Below are 17977 nucleotides of genomic sequence, written 5' to 3' on the forward strand. Positions count from 1 at the left end.
TGGCCATGATATCAGACTGCCCTCTCCAGCTGCTGTGTTCCTCATGTGCTAGAGTCTCACATCGGCAAGGTACCACTGTAACTGTCTTTTATGATCTCCTACATAACCTGGCTCAGTGGACGTCCTGGAAGTGATCAAAGGTCCACCTTTAAGTAAAATGCCATGAATGGTAAGTTTCCTGTGAGGGACAAACTACTTCAACCTTTGTTGAAGACATTGAAATCCAATGACTATTACGCTCACAATAAGAAAACGCATCTTACTTTTATCTGAGTTTCCTTACTTCAGCTTCTACCCACTGTTTTTTCTGTTCATCTGCTAGAACAAAGAGCATTCTGCCATCAAATATCTGTCCTCATCTAGTGACCAACCCTCTTCTCAGCCTTCTTTCCAATAAGCCAGATAGAGGGAGGCCCTGGAGACTTCCTAATGTTCCCAGATCTGTGATTTCACATTAGAAGTGTGTTGAAGCACATGTTGTTCATTTGCACCAGCTGAACAGCCAACCCCCCTATGACCTGACCTTAAACATTCTCTGTTATCATCTGCAGATGTCATCAGCAATGGGTTCTCCTTCCACAATATCAATAACATGTTCAGGAGAAACACAGCTTTTGCATAATGATTTGTATCTGTGCTTATAGATTGATCCCCAGCAGTCATTGAACACAAATCTAATGCTGTTTAGGCAGATCAGAACTAGGAGAGTAGATCTTACATACAGGATGGAGGATCTTGTCTGGGAAGCAGTGATCCCAGACAGGACGTGAGACAAGGAAGCAGGTTGAACACAGGGTCTTTGGGATGCCGTGACCTTAGCTGGCCAAACTGATCCCCCTTTAAAGAGGAGAAAGGGCAGATCTTGCTTGTTCTGGAGGTAGAAATCTGGCAGGGCTAAGCCTGAAATCCTGCTTCCCAAATGGCTTCCCCTCAGGAACAACCCCTCCTACCTACAGACTGTAGACCAACCTGGACGTGCCCGGTGAGGTCTCCCCTGGCTTCTGAATCTGGACACGCTGTTCCAGATAGAAGGTGAATTCATCCAAGTTGCACCTCTCCTCCACCTTACAGCGTGTGGGGAGGCTGGCAGGAATGGCAAGCAGATCGGGAGGGAGGGAGGGAGGAGGGGATGTGTTAGTGCAACGTGACAGGAGTAGAAATTACAGGGCACCAAGCTCTGATGTCTCCCCTAATAACCTCTCAGAAACTGTTTTTCTGATTTCCTTTCCGGCACTGTCACACAACTGGATTAGATTTTGCTTACAGACAATCCAACCCAGGCTTCACCAAAACCTAAGGCTCTCTGAATAGGACATGCTGGAAGTTCGTTAGTGTAAGTTACACTTCAGCAAAGCTGAATGTTGCATAAAGCGCCTATTTTTTGACCAGTGTTGAATCTGAATGAACTCCTCTTTTGACTCAGCTTTCATTCCCTGGAATCTAAGGCCTTATGTCCCTGTTTTTTAAAGGGACTTAGTTCCCGTCTCACTGAAAGTGAAATCAGGGCTGAATAATTCTGTTGACTTGGGTGCTGTGCTGTGAACAGGAGATGTCTTTTAATGTAGCTCAAACTTCTTTTAAAAGTGTATCTAAGGAATAAAAGTGAATGATGAGGTTGTTCTTATGTATTCTTAGTGTTGCTGGGGAAACCATTTCCTGCCTGTATTTATCCCAATTCATCTCTGTTTTTTCAGGGAGGGGAGGTAAACCTTCCAAAATAAACAGACAATACTCTGAAATGAAGGTACTTATTATTGAGACAGGGTACCCCCAAGATACACAGCATGGGTTCTGGTACTTTTCCAGTCGAGGTCACTAGTTGAAATATATCCCAAATTAATAGCTTTTGAAAAAAAAAATATCGATATAATGAATAGACAGTCTGTATTGCTGGTGGTCTGTGTCTGGTCCATCTTGGACAGGGCTGTACCTGGGGGGGAAAAAGGCATCAATCAGTATTGTTGTGTGCAGCTGGCCCTCGAAGTCTATTCCCACCTAGAGCTGGTTCTTCCAGACCGGACTTGACACACATCTGGTAAGCAATGCAGGGACTTGGCAACCCTGTGAGTAAGGAGAGGCACTTGTGGTGGGCTCGCAGAAGCACTTGTGGTGCTCACAGAGCACCTTGCAGAGGATCTGATCCCCATACAGGACCCACAACACAACTGCCTGCCACAGACTGACGTAATGTGGCCAGGATCCTTGTTCCTCAGGAGTCCACTGAATATATCCTGAGAAAACACATCAGAGATGGAAAGAAACATGTGCAGCTGCCATTGGCTTGGTGGGATTGACTGCACCTGAGAAAGGGTGCCCACCTCCTTCTCTCTTCCCAAGGAGTCCAGTACTGAAGGGGGATGGTCAGACCCATGTTTATGCCATTAACCTAGAGCTCAGTTTCTCACATTTTATGTGCTCTACGACCTCACCCCATGAGAAGTGGGTAATTGCACTTCTCTACCTCACAGAGGGGTAAATACATAAAATACATAAAAGACTGAAACATCATCTTCTTGAGGACTAAAAACATACTTTAAGTGACATACTGCCCTGTGCTATCAAAAATGACAGTGCTGTAACTATCCTCCTTCCTTCTATCCCCAACAGACAATACATCACTTCCCTTGCACTTCACAAGTCCCTGGCAGCAAGCAGCTCTCTTGAATGGGATTCCCCTTTCTGGAGATCTGGAGATCCACCTTGTCCTGGAGAAAGAAAAATAGCCCTGGGGCTCTCAGCCAGCGATATGCACACAAGTCCCATGCAGAGCCAATGGGCTGGCGTCCGACATGCGGCACATCATGATGTACAATGAGAAAGCACAAGCATGAGGAACAGGATGCTGCCGCACACTTGCCACAGGCGTTCCCTTTGGGGCCACCAGGGAGTAACTGTGGAAGCCAAAACCCACAGTGATGAGGCCAGCAGGAGGGAAAGCAGGGTGGAGAAAAAGGTAACCGCGCTTGCCCTCCTCATCTCTGTTCAGATGTTAATATCTCCCTGCTGTGTTTTCCATTTTGCTGTCTTAAACATTCCTCGTCATGTCAGAGCAAGAATTTAGTGGGAAAACCCTCATCAAGAAGATATATGCAAATACATTAAAATCGGAGCATATTACTAGAGACGTATGTTGTGGATCCCGTGGGTGTGTTTGGCCTGTAGCTTTTCAACTAGAGAGCGCTGGTTAGGGTGAAACCCTAACCCCATGAAAACCAAGGGCATTCTTCCAGTGACTCCAGTGGGCTGGGGATGCGGCTCCTCACGTTCGGTGCCTGAGCGTTTCCACTGACGTGTGAAGGAGGTGGCTGGCCTGGCAGGCACCGTGCCTGGCCGCAGGGCTTTGCAGGACCCCGGGACAGGAAACGATGAGGGGGGTGATGAAAGTTTGGGGAAGAACTGGGCCCTCACCCAGGACATCCTGCCATTTCTCTTTCTTTCCTAAAAGTGTGACCCAGCTTGCAACCGGATCCCTCCCGGGAAGACAACTGAAGCGGTGTTTTGAAAGATAAGCTCTTCTGTTTCTGAGAGGGTTTACTTCGTTTGTCCCAACTGCCAGATGACTTACACTATGTCTCATGCCAAAAGAAGAGTGCCGACAAAGGATTTAAATGATCAGCTTTTAAACCAACCTAAATGGAAAAGATAAAACAGCTTTATGGAGACAGGCCATCCGTCCGCAGATGTGACAGGCTGCGTTAAATTAGGCAGTCTCACCACACCCCTGCATTTGAGATAACTCTGAGAGATAGCTAAGCACATATTTAAACCCAAAACAAAAGCAAACACACAAAGCTGCTCTAAATTCTGGGCAGAGAAAATGGGCCGAGGGTGGAGTTGCCCGTGCATTTTCTGGGAGGGTGAGACTCCCTTCCCATGCCCTGGGCTGGTGATGGTGGCCCCTGGGGCATCGGCCTGGGGTTTTTACGGGGAATGAGCCACCAGGGGCAGGGGTGGCAGGGGAATTTCTGGTCCTGGCTTGCTACGAAAGGGAACATGCAGGTTGCTGCACTCTGCACATCGTCTTGAGCACGGGGCGTGCACAGGGGGAAGGAGCAGGGAGGCAGCACATGGAAGCAGACCTGTTGGATTCACGGCAGAAAATGGAACTGCCTATATAGCTGTGCTGGCTCAGGGTGAGAAGAAAACATCGTGCTCCCCAGCCCATGGAGCCATCCTGGGCAAATTGGGGTGTGCACACAACTACTCCATCAGCAGAGACCTTTTGTCAGCTTATTTTCAAGGAGATCATAGTCGATAGCTGTAGCACAGACACCACTTTTGGACCCCTCGGCTGCACTGCCACCACACCAGCCTTGCATATGCCTGGTACTCGAGGGCAGATCAGGAGCACTCGGCTCCTGGGACGTGGGTTACATGTCGGTCTTACACCCTGAGATTTGCGGGGGGAGTGAGGCACGGAGCTCTGCCAGAACTGTGCTGCCCCTCCGCAGCGCCAGCCTGGGCTGCCTCATCACCGCCTCGCTGGAGCCCAGGGGAGCGCCTGCATAAATGCCTAAGGGCTTAGGGACAGGCTGGGATCCTGATCCCAGCCTCAGCATTGGGACATACACAAGGAGAGAGCAGCAGGGCGTCTGGGGTTGAGTGAAGAACAGCAAAGTGGAGGCAGGAGGAAGGCTGGGGACAGGGCAAGGAGCTGGACCCAGGCATGTACTGAGTGTTGCAAGGCAGAAAAAACGCCGAGAATTGTCATGTGGGCAATCCCTGGAGAGGAAGCCTGACACATCCCGAACCCTCACTGTGTCTTACAAAAAGCCAAGCATGTTCGTGTAAGTAAACACAATTGACCTAACTTTATTGTACTTTGCACCTCCTACCTACAACAACCTGCACCACCGCAGCTATTTGGATCCAAAAAATTGGAAGGCTACATTTGACCCAGCTATAGCACTGATTTTTGTCCCAATGGGTTATACTAAGGAACTCTAATGCACACAGCATAAATATTTTCAGTATATAATATTGAACTATTAAAAAGGCTTTTCTTTTGTGGTATTTAGAGTAGTCCTTAAATCAAGACCTAGCCTGTTTCTTGACAGTATTATCCCTGCGACTTTCTGCTGTTCGGTCGATGGAAGGATGAAGTATCATTAGGGCTTCTTGCCAACATGCAGTATGATGCAGTTAATTAAAGAAACATAAAGTTCATGTGTGATGCTAAAGATCACCTCCGTGCCTCTGAATGCACACTGGCATTAAATCAGCTGGGTAATGATGGGATAATTTTGTTCGCCATTTTAAGCTGAGGTTTATACAGTCCATTACAGGAAGGAAATGTCATCTTATGATTTAGCTGAAGGTGATGTCAGACTGTATGGTCTATAATTTAGGCCAGATTTCCAATAATATTTTGATTTGATGACTCTGAAGTATGAACTTGAATGGTCAGACACAGGGTGCCTAAAGAACCGGAGATGCCAGAGGAGAGGCTCTCAGCCTTGCTGCCCCTCTGCTGCCCCATGCACCTCTTCTAGCTGCCAAAACAGCTCCCTGGGGTGGCATTTGCTGGATTTGCACGGGTAATGGCTGGGTGCACACGGGCAAGAACTGAGCAACAGATGATAGGAAGCCTGAGAATAGGTGCGCCTCCTGCTCACATCTGCATCACTGAGAGAACACCAGCAGGAAAACTGTGGCTTTGAAATGAGCAAAGGCAGTATGGTAGAGTTACCCCTGGTAAACACAGGTCTGCAGAGAGACAGGCAACTACACCCAGAGCATCTGAGGTTTAATACAAAATGCTGTAAAAAACAAAAAGATGCTTGCATTGCTTCAGCACGGCAAATTTAAAGTTCTCTTTGAATAAAAAAAGCCAACAAAACTGCTCGGATGCCCATTTTACCAGTGTCCAGAACACAACTGGCCTGTGCTGCGAGTCAGGGAGAGCATTTCTAGGCCCATATTCCAGCCCCGTCATCCTCGGGGAAACACATGCCTTGGGACTTTTCTGGGTCGAGACCCAGCTCTCGGCAGCGTTAACCATTTCAGGCTTCAATTCCCATTCACCGTTCCCATTTACCTGTCCTGCCAGCCTTGTACATCCCAACTCTCCAGTCTCTCGGGCTGTGAAGCCCAAAGTGTGAGCAAAACTCTGCAACGATGACCTGCTTGCAGAAGGTTGAGGGAACAGGAAAGATGAAAACCCGGGCAAGATGGGCCATGACTGGCTGCTGGACACTGCATCAGAGCAGGAATCACCAAAAACGGGAGTGTTTCCAGAAAGGGCACCAGCCGTATCTTTCATTCCTGACACAGTTATGCAGCTGTTACTTAAGCCAGTCCTTGTCATGCCACAGTTCCCTGATAGTATCAGGAACAACACCGACATTTGTCAAAACAGGATGACATCTAAAGATAGCATTGAACCTAAGGGAAAGGAATTTAAAAGAAAACAAATCACCATGGTTACAGTGTAGGGTGAGAAAATTGTTCCCTGTGTATGGAAACCTGACTTGGGCGACCTTTGCTGAGAAGGACTCCTGAGACGGCACTACGATGTGCAGACCCAGCGAAAGGAAAACAAGGGAGTCTGAGCAACAAGCAAAGATATTTTAATGTTCAAGGTTGCACAGAGCAGCTGCGGCGAGTCAAACACCCCTGCGGAGCCCAAGGGCTCGGCCCAGGGGGCTCGGTGATTTGTAGCCCCAGCAACTGGACCCCACACACTGCTGCAGTGCTGGCAACGAAGGAGAACATGCCAAAACCTCCACTGCATGGCCAGGCGCCTCTACCAACCCATCCAAACACCCTGGCCAAGCCACAGCTCAGAGTCGTGATCCAGCAATGCGCTGAAGGCAGCATTAGGGTGCCTAGCGCCAAGCCAAATGCCACACGGTGCAAAGCCTTGATAAGTTAGCTCTGGCTACTCATGCTTGTTTAAAATCGTGGGTGGGTTAACCTCGTATGAGCGTGAGGGATGCTCAATGAGGCACCACTCACTCTCCCGTACTGTTCTGCCTCTCTGCTGCATCGCGTCCTCTCCCGAGTGGCATAAAGGCACCATAAAGCCAGCAGCTCATCTGATAGCAATGTGGTCTTGCGTCTGCTCTTGCCCAGTGCCTGTGGAATTCCAGTATGGATTCATAAAAGTGCTCAGTGCTTCCTGTGGCTTAGTGTGAGAAGCTGCCAAAGGCCAGAGCCTGCTTACCTATGTACCATCTCAGCTCTTGTCAAACTCCATGCATTGGCCAGTCTCTATGCACAAGCACTGAGCCTTTTGCTACAGTTCCACGGCAGTTTCTCACTCAGCCCCTGCCCCTGGCCAGGAGAAGGGGAACAGCAGGTGCAGGTCACACCTTTCACAGTCACTCATTTATTCCTGCTGCCCCCAGCCCCGCGGTGCTGCTCGGGCCGCAGAAGCTTCGTGGCTTCCCTGGCCTTTTGGTGATCCTAGGCCTGACCTGGAGGACAGTTTCCACTGTATCCCTCAGCCTGAGAAGAAACGTTGCATCTTGCTACAACCCTGTGACCATCACCACTACCACTAGGCAAACAGCCCACATATAAGTCTTCTGGCACAGATGCAAGCTGGATGTGCTACCAGAGTAGTGAAAACATAATAGAAACATTTGTCTACCCAGGCAAAACCAAAGAAAGTTCTTGGTCTTCTCTCCCCTGCCTGCAGCACACCTCTATTTCAAACCTTACAAGCACTCAAGTACCTAGGTATCCATCTTTCACCACCATGTGAAATGCTGAGACCCAAAACAGAAGGATGTTGATGTGGGAACTACTGGTACTATTTGTTCCTGAAACTCTTCCGAGCAACGTGGCCAAGAAAGTCCCGCTTTGGTGACTTCAAAGAGAAAGTCTGACCCGATCCCCTAGCTCCCGAATTTTTCATTTGATATTTTTGGGTGGTGTGGCCTTCTCTGCCAAGGCACCTTGTGGCAAGCTATGCTTGGATGGAGTTTCTGATAGTGTTTGCAATACTCCACAGGGGATGAATTTGCATAAAAGCATCACTTCCATGCTGAGCTCAAAATAGTGTCACATAACCAAACTGTGATGAAATTTGTTCTGATGATGTAATCCCAACCCTGTTAGGTAACACTGAAGGATGGCATTGCCATGGACACACAGATTTTGCAATCCTCCCTTTTCGAGCTTACTTATGCACTTTAAGTCAAATGCAGCTGAATTAGTCCCATTTTCAGTAAAGTGCATCTTTGTGTTTCTGACTGGTCTCTATCCTCTTACTACTAAGCAACAGTATATTATTAAAGTTTTATTTTTACCGTACACAGGTAACAGACACAAGCAACAAGCTCAACACACAGAGGCAGTGATAAAATTACTGTACAGGATAGCAAACGTACAATTGCACCTTGCACCTCAGCCAGTGGGGGTGTCTCTGTGGTGTGAAGAAAGACAGCAAAGGTGCTTTAGCCCTCTAAAAAATACCTCTGTTAACACCAGCCAGTGATGTGACTGCTCTGGTGTCCCACATTCTTTCTCCCAAATGCTAAATCAGCATTTCAGCTATGTAGACATTGATTCTATGATTATTTTTTTTAAAAGTCAACAGTATAAAGCATCTGACTAAAATTCCCATCAGCTTTCACTTCCCACTCTTCTGACATCATCCTTTCAGTATCTCTGCAGCCATCACAGAGTCCAGAGAGGAAGACTGAACAAATGCAGAAGCAGACAATGAACTGTCCCAGAATTTCTTCATCTGTTGCAAATAAGTCAACCTGTAAAATGCAACAGAAAAGGACAAACTCCTTGCTATGTTTTTAATTTGCTACACACCTTCAAGACATGAGTTAAATCTACAAATGACTATACTGTATAGCAGAACCAAATGCATGACTGAGGTTACAAACTGATTTTATCGTTTACATGTGGCCACTGTGTAACATAAAGCACCCGACCATTTATTTCCCCAAACCAGTTACATCAGTACATCAGACGTCACTGGGTATTTTGCAGTTGGTTTTCATTTTTTTTCTCAGAACTATGTTGCAATATAGTTTTTAGCACGGAAATTTATCACAAGTATTTACAGTTGGTTGAAAGTTCAAAGGGGCAAGATAGGAATTCAGATTAACTGAAAATCTAAACAAATGTAAAGGAAAATGAGGATCGGATTCCAAAAACCTTCAAGTCTACATTGCAAGCCTAACAAATGTTCTTGATTTGTGTTGGTTGTTAAAGAAGTGTAAATTCCATGATAAATTGATGTAGCTCCTGGGATGAATAAAATCAATAATGTAATAACATTGAGTTAATACGATGCTGACGTTGATTGAGAATGAGTGCATAGAATTTGAGGTCTCCTTCCATGCACAAGGAGATATTAGTAAATCAGAGCCAGATTGCCAATTAAACCTTGTTACTTCAGGGCAGATGAATAAAATAATGTGTGATGAAGAGAGTAGGCTGAGAGTAAAGCTATTCAGATGTAAACTGAGTGTTCAGGGAGTCTATGATTCCTGAATGGGAGCATGTGAAGAAGTCAATAATGCCCTCAGAAGGCTCGCAGAACCTGATTGTTTGTGATGTCTTTTCACATAGTTATTTCTATACAGGCAAAGCCAGTGGGGATAGTTTGTAAGCAAAAGACCTTTACTCCAAGAAATGGGGCTCCAGTTCACAAATTAGTCTTTGCAATTTGTCTCCAATTTAAACATATATTATTGCGTTCCCTTAGCATATGGTGAAACTGGCTGATGAATGGGCTTGCTCCAGCTCCCAGCAGACCTGTTCCCTGGCCATGTTCAGGGTCTTTGCTGCTTATATTTTACTCCTCTCAGGGGTGGAGAGTCAACATCGAGTGAGCTCTAGTCTTCTCTGGATACCCTGCTGAGAGCAACCGACAGCTAACGCAAGGAATTTTTGGTTGGAGCATACTAACTTACAGTTCAAATCCCGACTAAGCTTTAGATAACTAGGAGTTACGAGAAAATGAACAAAAAACCCAAAACAAAATGAGTGTGTGCAACAGACTGAGCCAATGAAGCCTCATTTCTTATGTCTTTCTCTCTGTCCCTCTTTCCCCTTCTCTCCCTTTCCCCACTGGAATCCTCTGATAAGACTTCTGTCTCAGCAGAAGTGATATTTGAATTATTTGCTCTCCCAATTTGCTAGAAATTTAATGTAACTTTGGTATCGCTGAGGCTTCTACACTTAGCTGGAGGGTAAAGCAGCATCAGGGTAAAAGCATCAGGGTAAAAGTCACTGGGAGGGATGAAGAGGTACACGCACATACACAGGGCACGAACTGTAAGCTAGGTTTAAAAAAAAATGAAGTGGATTTGTTTGGAAGCAGGGAAGGGAAAACGACTGTGGAAGCTCACAGTGCTGCCGGGTCTCAGCAATTACCTTTTGTACCAGGCGTGGGGAGACTGCAGGAGCAGCAAGATGACGGAAGTAACTTGCTCGCAGGTGTGCAGAAGGCCATCACAGAGCCAGACCTCAGGTTTCTCACTTCCAGCCCTACACCTTGAGAAAATACAAACAAAAGTGTCTCTTTTCCTATGGCTGTGAGACTTACACATCAGCTGGATGACTCCTCTGATAAAATATTTAGACATCTGTTCAGACAGATCACAACCTCACTGCCTAAAGAAAATCCCTCCCGGGCAAAGACCCCATCGCTGCTGCAATGAGCGATTCCCTTGTGCCTGGGGTTTGTGGCGGCCGCAGACTCTCTGTGATGGCTGTGCTGGGATCCGTGCTGCACGCACCACTGGTGATGAATAATTACTTGACCAGTTACCAAATTCGTCAGACCGACTCCTATGCTTGTACACCCTTCCCAGATGTTTTGGACCGGACGATTTCACAGGATGACCATCTGACCTTGCTTCCACTTGATCCCCTGCAAGTTTGGTCACCTGCTTCAGCAAAAAGGGGAGATGAACCCTACACGCTCCCCAGGATTTTCTGTCAGATACTGGTGTCTTCTAATTGCAATTCACTGCTGTGTCTAACTACAGAGGCTGATAAGTAATGAGAGAGGGAAGATGTCGGACATGAATGCCCTTGAAATAAGCTATTCTAATGATACCATATTGGGATCAGGAGAATCACATTATTCTCAAGTTTGTGTGAATGAACTGGGGCTATTTGGCAGTTCTGTAACTCATTCAGCTTTTTTTCCTCCGAGTAAAACACCGAACTCATTCATTATAGTTGGCTTCAGGGCTCTTGGGAGCCACCCTGAAAGCTCTCAATCTTCAGCATGGACAGCTAATCTGGACAAATAATTTCAAACAGTTTAACAAACAGTTTGACCCCCTAGGTAAAATAACCGAAGGTTAAAGGGACATCTTGGTGCGTATCTGTAGAGAATATAAATTGAGCTGTTTATTCCTTCTCTCTGGAGCCTGTGCAAGGTTCAAATTCAGTTTATAAGCTTATCACCAAAATTAATTTTATAGAGTACCTTAAACATAAACTCCCACTCAGTCCAATCAAAGCTCTTCCAGCATGAAGCAGCTGAGCTACAATCGGTTCCCTTGTTCAGTCAGCCAAGTCAATGCTCTTAATCAGTATAAAAACATTAGAAGTCAAATGGTGGTTTTTAATAAAACAGGTTTGATCAGCTTCCAAGGAGGTGGCGGAGGCCTATGGAAAGAAACATCCCTGCCTGCTCCTAGGAAATGCATGTGAGGCCTGTAAAGTGACAGACTCCCAGAAGACCCTGTGGCTCGCTGATGACTGACCTCGTTATCCTGCGAGGAGTGTGCACCCCCTCGCCCTTCACTCTAATCCACCTCCAGCCTGAACTCTTTGAGTTTCCTACTCCTGAAAACTCATTTATCTCAGCTCCTTCCACTGGATAATAATCAAACCCCTGGGCTTTGCCAGAGATCAAAGTATGATTGCTCCAGTTGTCTCAAAATCTATTGCTTCTTTAGATGCTGCTGTTGCTTATTCAGACAAAGCGACCTTAGGCTGCAAGGAAAGTCCACAGCAGCTGTGGATTAGAGACAGGGCAATGTTTAGGAAGTGATATACACAGTGAAGTATCCATCTGTCCTTCTGAGTGCTCGGTCAGTTGCTTAAGAGAGAGTGGGTGTACACCCAAGAGCACTGCACAGACACGGCTGTCCCCAACAGCAGCTTGTTGGTAGCACTCCTACAACTCTTTTCCAAGCACAGGCCCATAGATGACAGCCTCTGTTCACTGGTCATGCCACATACGCCCAAACGTGCCCCACAGATGAGCACATCTGGCTGAAAGCTCTTTTGAACTTGTTGAACATACAGTCGATACTTCCAGTGGGAGAGAAGGAGCTCCCTGAAGCCCACACCCCTACAAAGCACAGACAGGGAGAAGAGCCACGTCCTGGGCTGTCTGGTGCAGGTCACTGATCACCCTGAGCACACCAGGAAATCAGCTATATTGCCGAAGGCTTCAGTGTGATTTGGGTTTGTCATACAGCTGGATCTCCCCACATTACAAAATGGAAGAATCAGGACAACATTGTCTTGTAATCAGGTCCCTGATGGGCTCCCAAGCTTCCTGATTTTTCTGTGCTCCAAATTATCTTACTCCAAGTCTCCAAGCACTGTCTGACAGAAACTATTTTGCTACCCAAAGAATAGCTCAGGTATGTGCCTCTACATGGCTGAAATAGAGATGATCAAGTAACATTCATGGCACAGACAGAAAGAAGCAATGGGGAAAATGAGGCTGTTTGTTAGAAAATAAAATTATTCTCTGGATTAGCTCCAAACTAAAAATATTTAGGGCCATAAAGCTAATGTGAATTAAATTCTGATCCATGCAATCAAGTTACAGTAAGAAGGCAGCAGGGCCATTTTATATTCATGTGCTGGGAAAAAGAAAAAAGAACTAACTAATGGAGATGCACTTCTGCATTCATGACGTCCTCTCCTCCCTCCAAAAGGCTGTTAATAGAATTGGGCAATAAAACCCATGCAACTGAGATGATTGTCTGAGGAAGACAGCTTACTGACAAGACTTATTCATACATGCAAGTCATCAGCAAACATTTCAACTAGGAAAACTAATGAAATTTGGCAGGAGGAGCCTTTTTTGCCTTTGGAACTATGCCTGAAATGAAGCATCACTAGCAGTCATCAGCTTTGTTGGACTATCCCAATGAGTTTAACCAGTGAAGCCATAATCTCTCTTCAGGATAATTTGAGCAGATTCTTCTCTCCCCAAGGAGCCATTAGGAGGCAGGAGGGATGTGTCCACACACTGGTTGGTGCAGGGAGCTGATTGATAAGAAGGAACCTCCAACTAGGAAGTTGGAGTGGGGAAGGAGGATTTAACAGGAAATTTTCCTTTCCATTTATTTATATTTTGATGGCCTATGCATCTGCAGAGATTTGATCATTTAAAAAAAAACCCTCTAAATAAAAGACAGGAAAAGTACCCGACCCATCCTACCATTCTTTTTATGCATACTACCAATTTAGGCAAGTAGAATGACTCCCACAAAGACTGAATGACTGAGCCTTCTCCATTCACAAAATAAGAGCAAGAAGAAGAAAGGAGCTGAAGTTGTCAGAGATTCCACACTTTTGAAAATAGGAGCAGTTCTTTAAGTTCCTAACTACAGACTTGAGATGAAATTTTTACACCCACTTGTTTATCTGATGCCCTAGCAATATCCTGTGAGTAATCTTTAGCTTCAGGAGCTACACAGATCATGTATTTTCATCCTGATGTCACTACTGCTTTCATAAATAGAGCACAGTCCTGGGTTTTTTTCCAAATCTCCAGCAGACCGGATGGAGTTGAGGAGATGCACATGGAAGCCACACAAATCTCAAGAGCCTCTCCCCAGGCTGCTGGCTACCTGCTGATAAACCATCCTCTCTCCAACCATGTCACACCACACAATGTCTGTAAATCTACAGAAGTCTACTAACTACGTCTAAGTGCTGCAGCCAGTGCTTTCTGTTATACAAAGTATTCAATCCAAAGGAAAAGGTAAGTGAATTACTAAAGAAATTGAAATGAAGCACTGTTATCTCTCATTTTTGCCTTGTTAAGTGCCCATCAAGCTTATCAGCTTTGCCTTGTTAAGTGCCATCAAGCTTATCATCCTCCTTGTGCATCCTCCTTTCTTATCACCACACAGTGACAGGCAACTCAGATTTTCTCTCTGCAAGCCTGATCGCCTTACCCATATCACTGATCTCACAGCCCTGACCAGGTGTGACCACCCACCCTGGCACCCACACAGCCCATTTCCATTTTGGTGCTTCTGCCCAGCTTCTTCCTGTTTGCTGTATTTGTGCTCAATTGTAACTGCCATGCTACTGAATCGCTGACAGAAACAGGACAGGAGTTGAGTCAGGAGATTTCTAGGAATAGTACATCTTTCTTGTGCTGCTGAATTGTCTCCCTCTGAAATGCTTGTGAATTAGGGATTTAAAGAAGCCATTTGTTTTTGTATTCATCGAGCAAGATGCACCCTGATTCTGGATAATGAGATCTCCTCATTCAAATTCCTAAAAATGACAAATAAATGCCTTGTTCTTATAGTTCCTTGTAATGTAATCAGTATCTGTGCGTGTACGATATCATTCACCTGTGTTTTTCACCTACAGTATACAGGAAATTATTATACAGAATAGTCGTTGCGTTGTGTTTGAAGACGGCAGCTGACAACCTGTTTGAGTTGATGTAAAGCCTGCCAACAAGACTTAGAGATGATAATTTCTGATGCACTGTTAACTCTTACTCACGATATTTATTGCGCTCTGTGTGAGATGACAGGTTTGATCCTGCACCTTTGAGAACAGTACAGGCTTTGTCATATATTTCAGAAGAAACAGGATGGGGGGGTATCATTCTTTCTTCATTTTTGTTTCAGCTAAGTGAGACAAATCATGTAAGACGACAACTGGAATAGTTCACTCTAAAGTCTTCATGCTTCCCATCTTATGCGGGTCACGAGTTGTTGATGTAGTGAACTAGTGACCTAGGTATCAATAGGACGTTGAGAAATGTCCATGTCGAGTGATTTTATCTTTGTTTTACTACAGCATTTCTTGCATCTCCTCTACCAGACAGTGTTCATTGGTGTCTGAAGCAGGATACCAGACTTAATCAGTTTCACCTAGCATAGCAACCTCCAGCTTCCTACAAAGAAGGAGAGTGCATTTCTTCTTCTGCCTGCCAGACTGGATGCAGTGTCACCAGACTGCTTCCTCCTTGCAGCCTCCACAAAAGCAAGTCCACGCTTCCCATACTTGCAGCACTGTGCCACAGTCTGTCCCCTGCTCCGTGACCTGCTCTCTTCCTGGAGAGCCAACCAGGCAGTCTTCATCTGGCAAAGAGAGTGGATCCAGGAAGGAAGAGTGGTGGAAAGGCAAAAATGAGACAAGGCGGCACAGGGGTTGTCTCACCCACCACAGGCACAGCTGCAGGATTTTTGCCTATCCATACTCTGTCAGCTGTGCGGTGTCCCTCCCATCCTGCACGAAGAATGAGTTGCCTAATGCATCACAGCCAAAGAAACTTTGGGTGCCTGCGTTTAAACGTGAACAAAGAGCAACAGTGCCACTTCTGACTGCAGGCTGAGGAATTTGAACACAGCAGCATTCATGTAAGCCCAAATAATTATGCAAGGAGTAAAGGTCAAAAGACCTCTGGTAAAAAAAAGGAAAAGGAGGCATAGTCTGAAAATGTAAGTCTGAGATCCTAGGAAGAGGATCAGGTTGTGTTTATGTAGCTAGGTAGGTAGTGTGAAACGCGATTCAGATGTTTTTATGGGCCAGATCCTTATAACTACAAACTGGATAAAGCTGCCAGATTTCTGTGCAGTTCCATTGCGCTTTAGGGAATTGTCACAGACCTAATGCTGTGCTGGAGAGGAAGAAGGTGACTTCCCTCCCAGGGGAAGCCTAGTTTGTCATGCAACAGCACCCAAATTTTCTCAACCAAAGGCTGCATCGGACACTTTGCCAGGAATGGGAGAGCCACACCCCATCTGCAGAAAATAGAGAAGATTGCAACAAACATCTCCTAAAAAAATGTGCAGCTCATAATGGCTGCAGGCCACAGCAGGCCATTTTCTATCCTTCAATTAGTGATCTTCCAAATGACTCATCACTGAGCATTTCATCAAGGGACTTGCAATCTGCAAGGGCCATATCTAAGTATTCATTGACAGGACTGGTAGCACCACTTTTTTAAGATTGCCCAACTTCTCTTCATAATGTCCCATTTTCAGTTTGCTCACAGCTCTGCCAACACTTTATCAGTTCCAGCTCACATGTTTCAAACTTAGTGCCTGCCTACAGCTCACTGCCTGTCTGTTGGGCTTGGGGGTTTGCTTTGGTTGAGTTTGGGGCAGATATCTTACTTTCTGTTTAACCAGTTCAGATGTTTCCATGAGAGATTAGTCAAAAAAGAAAAAATAAAACAGGGGAAAAAAAAAAAGAAAAATAAAAAAGAAAAGTGGTAGCTTTCTTCCTAAAATGGCTCTTTGGCAGAGAACTGAAATTTGTCAGGCTGATGGTCCTCAGGTCATGAATCTGCCATGAAAGTCCATGCCAAATGGACTCGTGGTGGTAATCAGGTTGCAAACAAGCAACTTGTCACATTTCAGCCCACACAGTAGGTGAAGCTGCTCCTTCCTTACAGCAGCTACTCCCAGGCACACTGACAGCATGGAAGCACCATCATCTGCCTACAACTCAGAAAGCCCAGGAACTAGTCTGGCTGAAAAGAGCCTAATGAGAGAAGGCTGAGGAATCCGAGACGAGCACTAGAGCAGAAGAGAAGGGCTCAGTCGCTCGGGGTTTCATGTGGAGACAGAGCAGGCTGGGGATCAACAGGGACTGGTCAGTCTTAGCCCCCTCTAAATTGATCCCTGTTACCACATGGCACCTACTGCCTATTTGTGCAGCACTATGACAACATCATCATGAACAGGGTTTGACCATCTCAGGAAGGGAGCACTAAACTGAATAGGGCGCAGGCATCAGGCGTGGGGAAGCAGGCTTGCAGGCAAGAACCTACCATCAGTGTGCAGTTTCTGGTCACCGAGTGATCCACTCGTTCCCTGTGAGGGTGAGATCTACTTGGACCAAAACCAAGAGAACGACCTGTGAGCCTGTTGTTGCTATCCACCTCTGCCATCAGTTTTCTTTTAGTCCAGAGAAATGAGCCCTGCCAATTTGTACAAACTAATTTAGAAGAGGCTCTAAATAATTTCTGGAGGTTAATACGTTCCGTATGCTCCAGGTAGATATGTGAGAACGACAGGCATGTGGCTGCTTCTCGGACTTGGGAGATTGTTATGCCAGAGATCCACCATCAATCAATCAATTAGCATTGATTAATTAGAGGAGAAATGAAGGACAGTGGACAGTGAAGATACTGTAATCCTGTTTTCTGAACAATGAATCTGAGCGTGTGTAAACTCCAAGCGTTCCTGAGACATGGGCCCTGCAATATAAGGTGTCTGGAGTGGGGTCTGAGACTGCGTGGTGGAAATAGCATCCTAGAGGAAGAGGAGCTGTATCTTGGAGGAGGAAGAAAGGCTTTCTGCAGTAAGACCAGGCAACTATGTGACAATAACAGTAATAAAAGTGCATGGATGATAGAAGAGGTGAAAGAAGTTAGAGGGCTAAAGCTGGAGAAGGGGAGGGAGTAAAGCAAGGGAGAGATACCTGGAAGCAGGGGACTTCAATATTGAAGTCGAGGGAGGACCAGTGACAGCCTGTCCACTTCCCACTCTCCCCTTTAAGGACCTGAACAGGACTAGAGAAGGCAGGACTAGCTCTTCCTACCTCCCAGGCCAGTCCCACCTGTGCCATGGGATATCGGAGGGCCCTTGCCAGAGACAGGCTGCAATGGGGAAAAAGCAGATACCAGTTCACGGGTGCTCCTGATGGGGTACACGCTGGTTCCCACAACTGCGTAAGGGTGTGACGGGATGTTGCCTGGACAGGTATTTGCAGCACCAGAGGGCACCAGACAGCAAGGAGCAGGTGTTAACCAGCTGAGCTGGAAAAG

At 46.0% G+C, this 17977-nt stretch overlaps 1 protein-coding gene across 10 annotated transcripts in view; it reads right to left on the reverse strand.

The window, feature by feature from the left end:
* The window catches only part of LOC134513396 (uncharacterized), an 88338-nt gene that overhangs the window by 57091 nt on the left and 13270 nt on the right, over positions 1 to 17977 (reverse strand). For 3 of the 10 annotated variants that reach the window (XM_063330012.1, XM_063330016.1, XM_063330013.1), the window contains 2 exons: positions 10345 to 10464; positions 970 to 1083 (listed from right to left, as the gene is read on the reverse strand). In XM_063330012.1, the coding sequence (XP_063186082.1) occupies positions 970 to 1083; positions 10345 to 10464 (234 nt within the window). Of the gene's footprint in view, positions 1 to 969; positions 1084 to 4890; positions 8715 to 10344; positions 10465 to 17833; positions 17969 to 17977 lie in introns of those variants that run through there. The other 7 variants (XR_010070416.1, XR_010070414.1, XR_010070412.1 and 4 more) reach the window with 3 other exon arrangements.

Source organism: Chroicocephalus ridibundus, chromosome 3 (genome assembly GCF_963924245.1).
Source record: "Chroicocephalus ridibundus chromosome 3, bChrRid1.1, whole genome shotgun sequence".
NCBI lineage: Eukaryota > Metazoa > Chordata > Aves > Charadriiformes > Laridae > Chroicocephalus > Chroicocephalus ridibundus.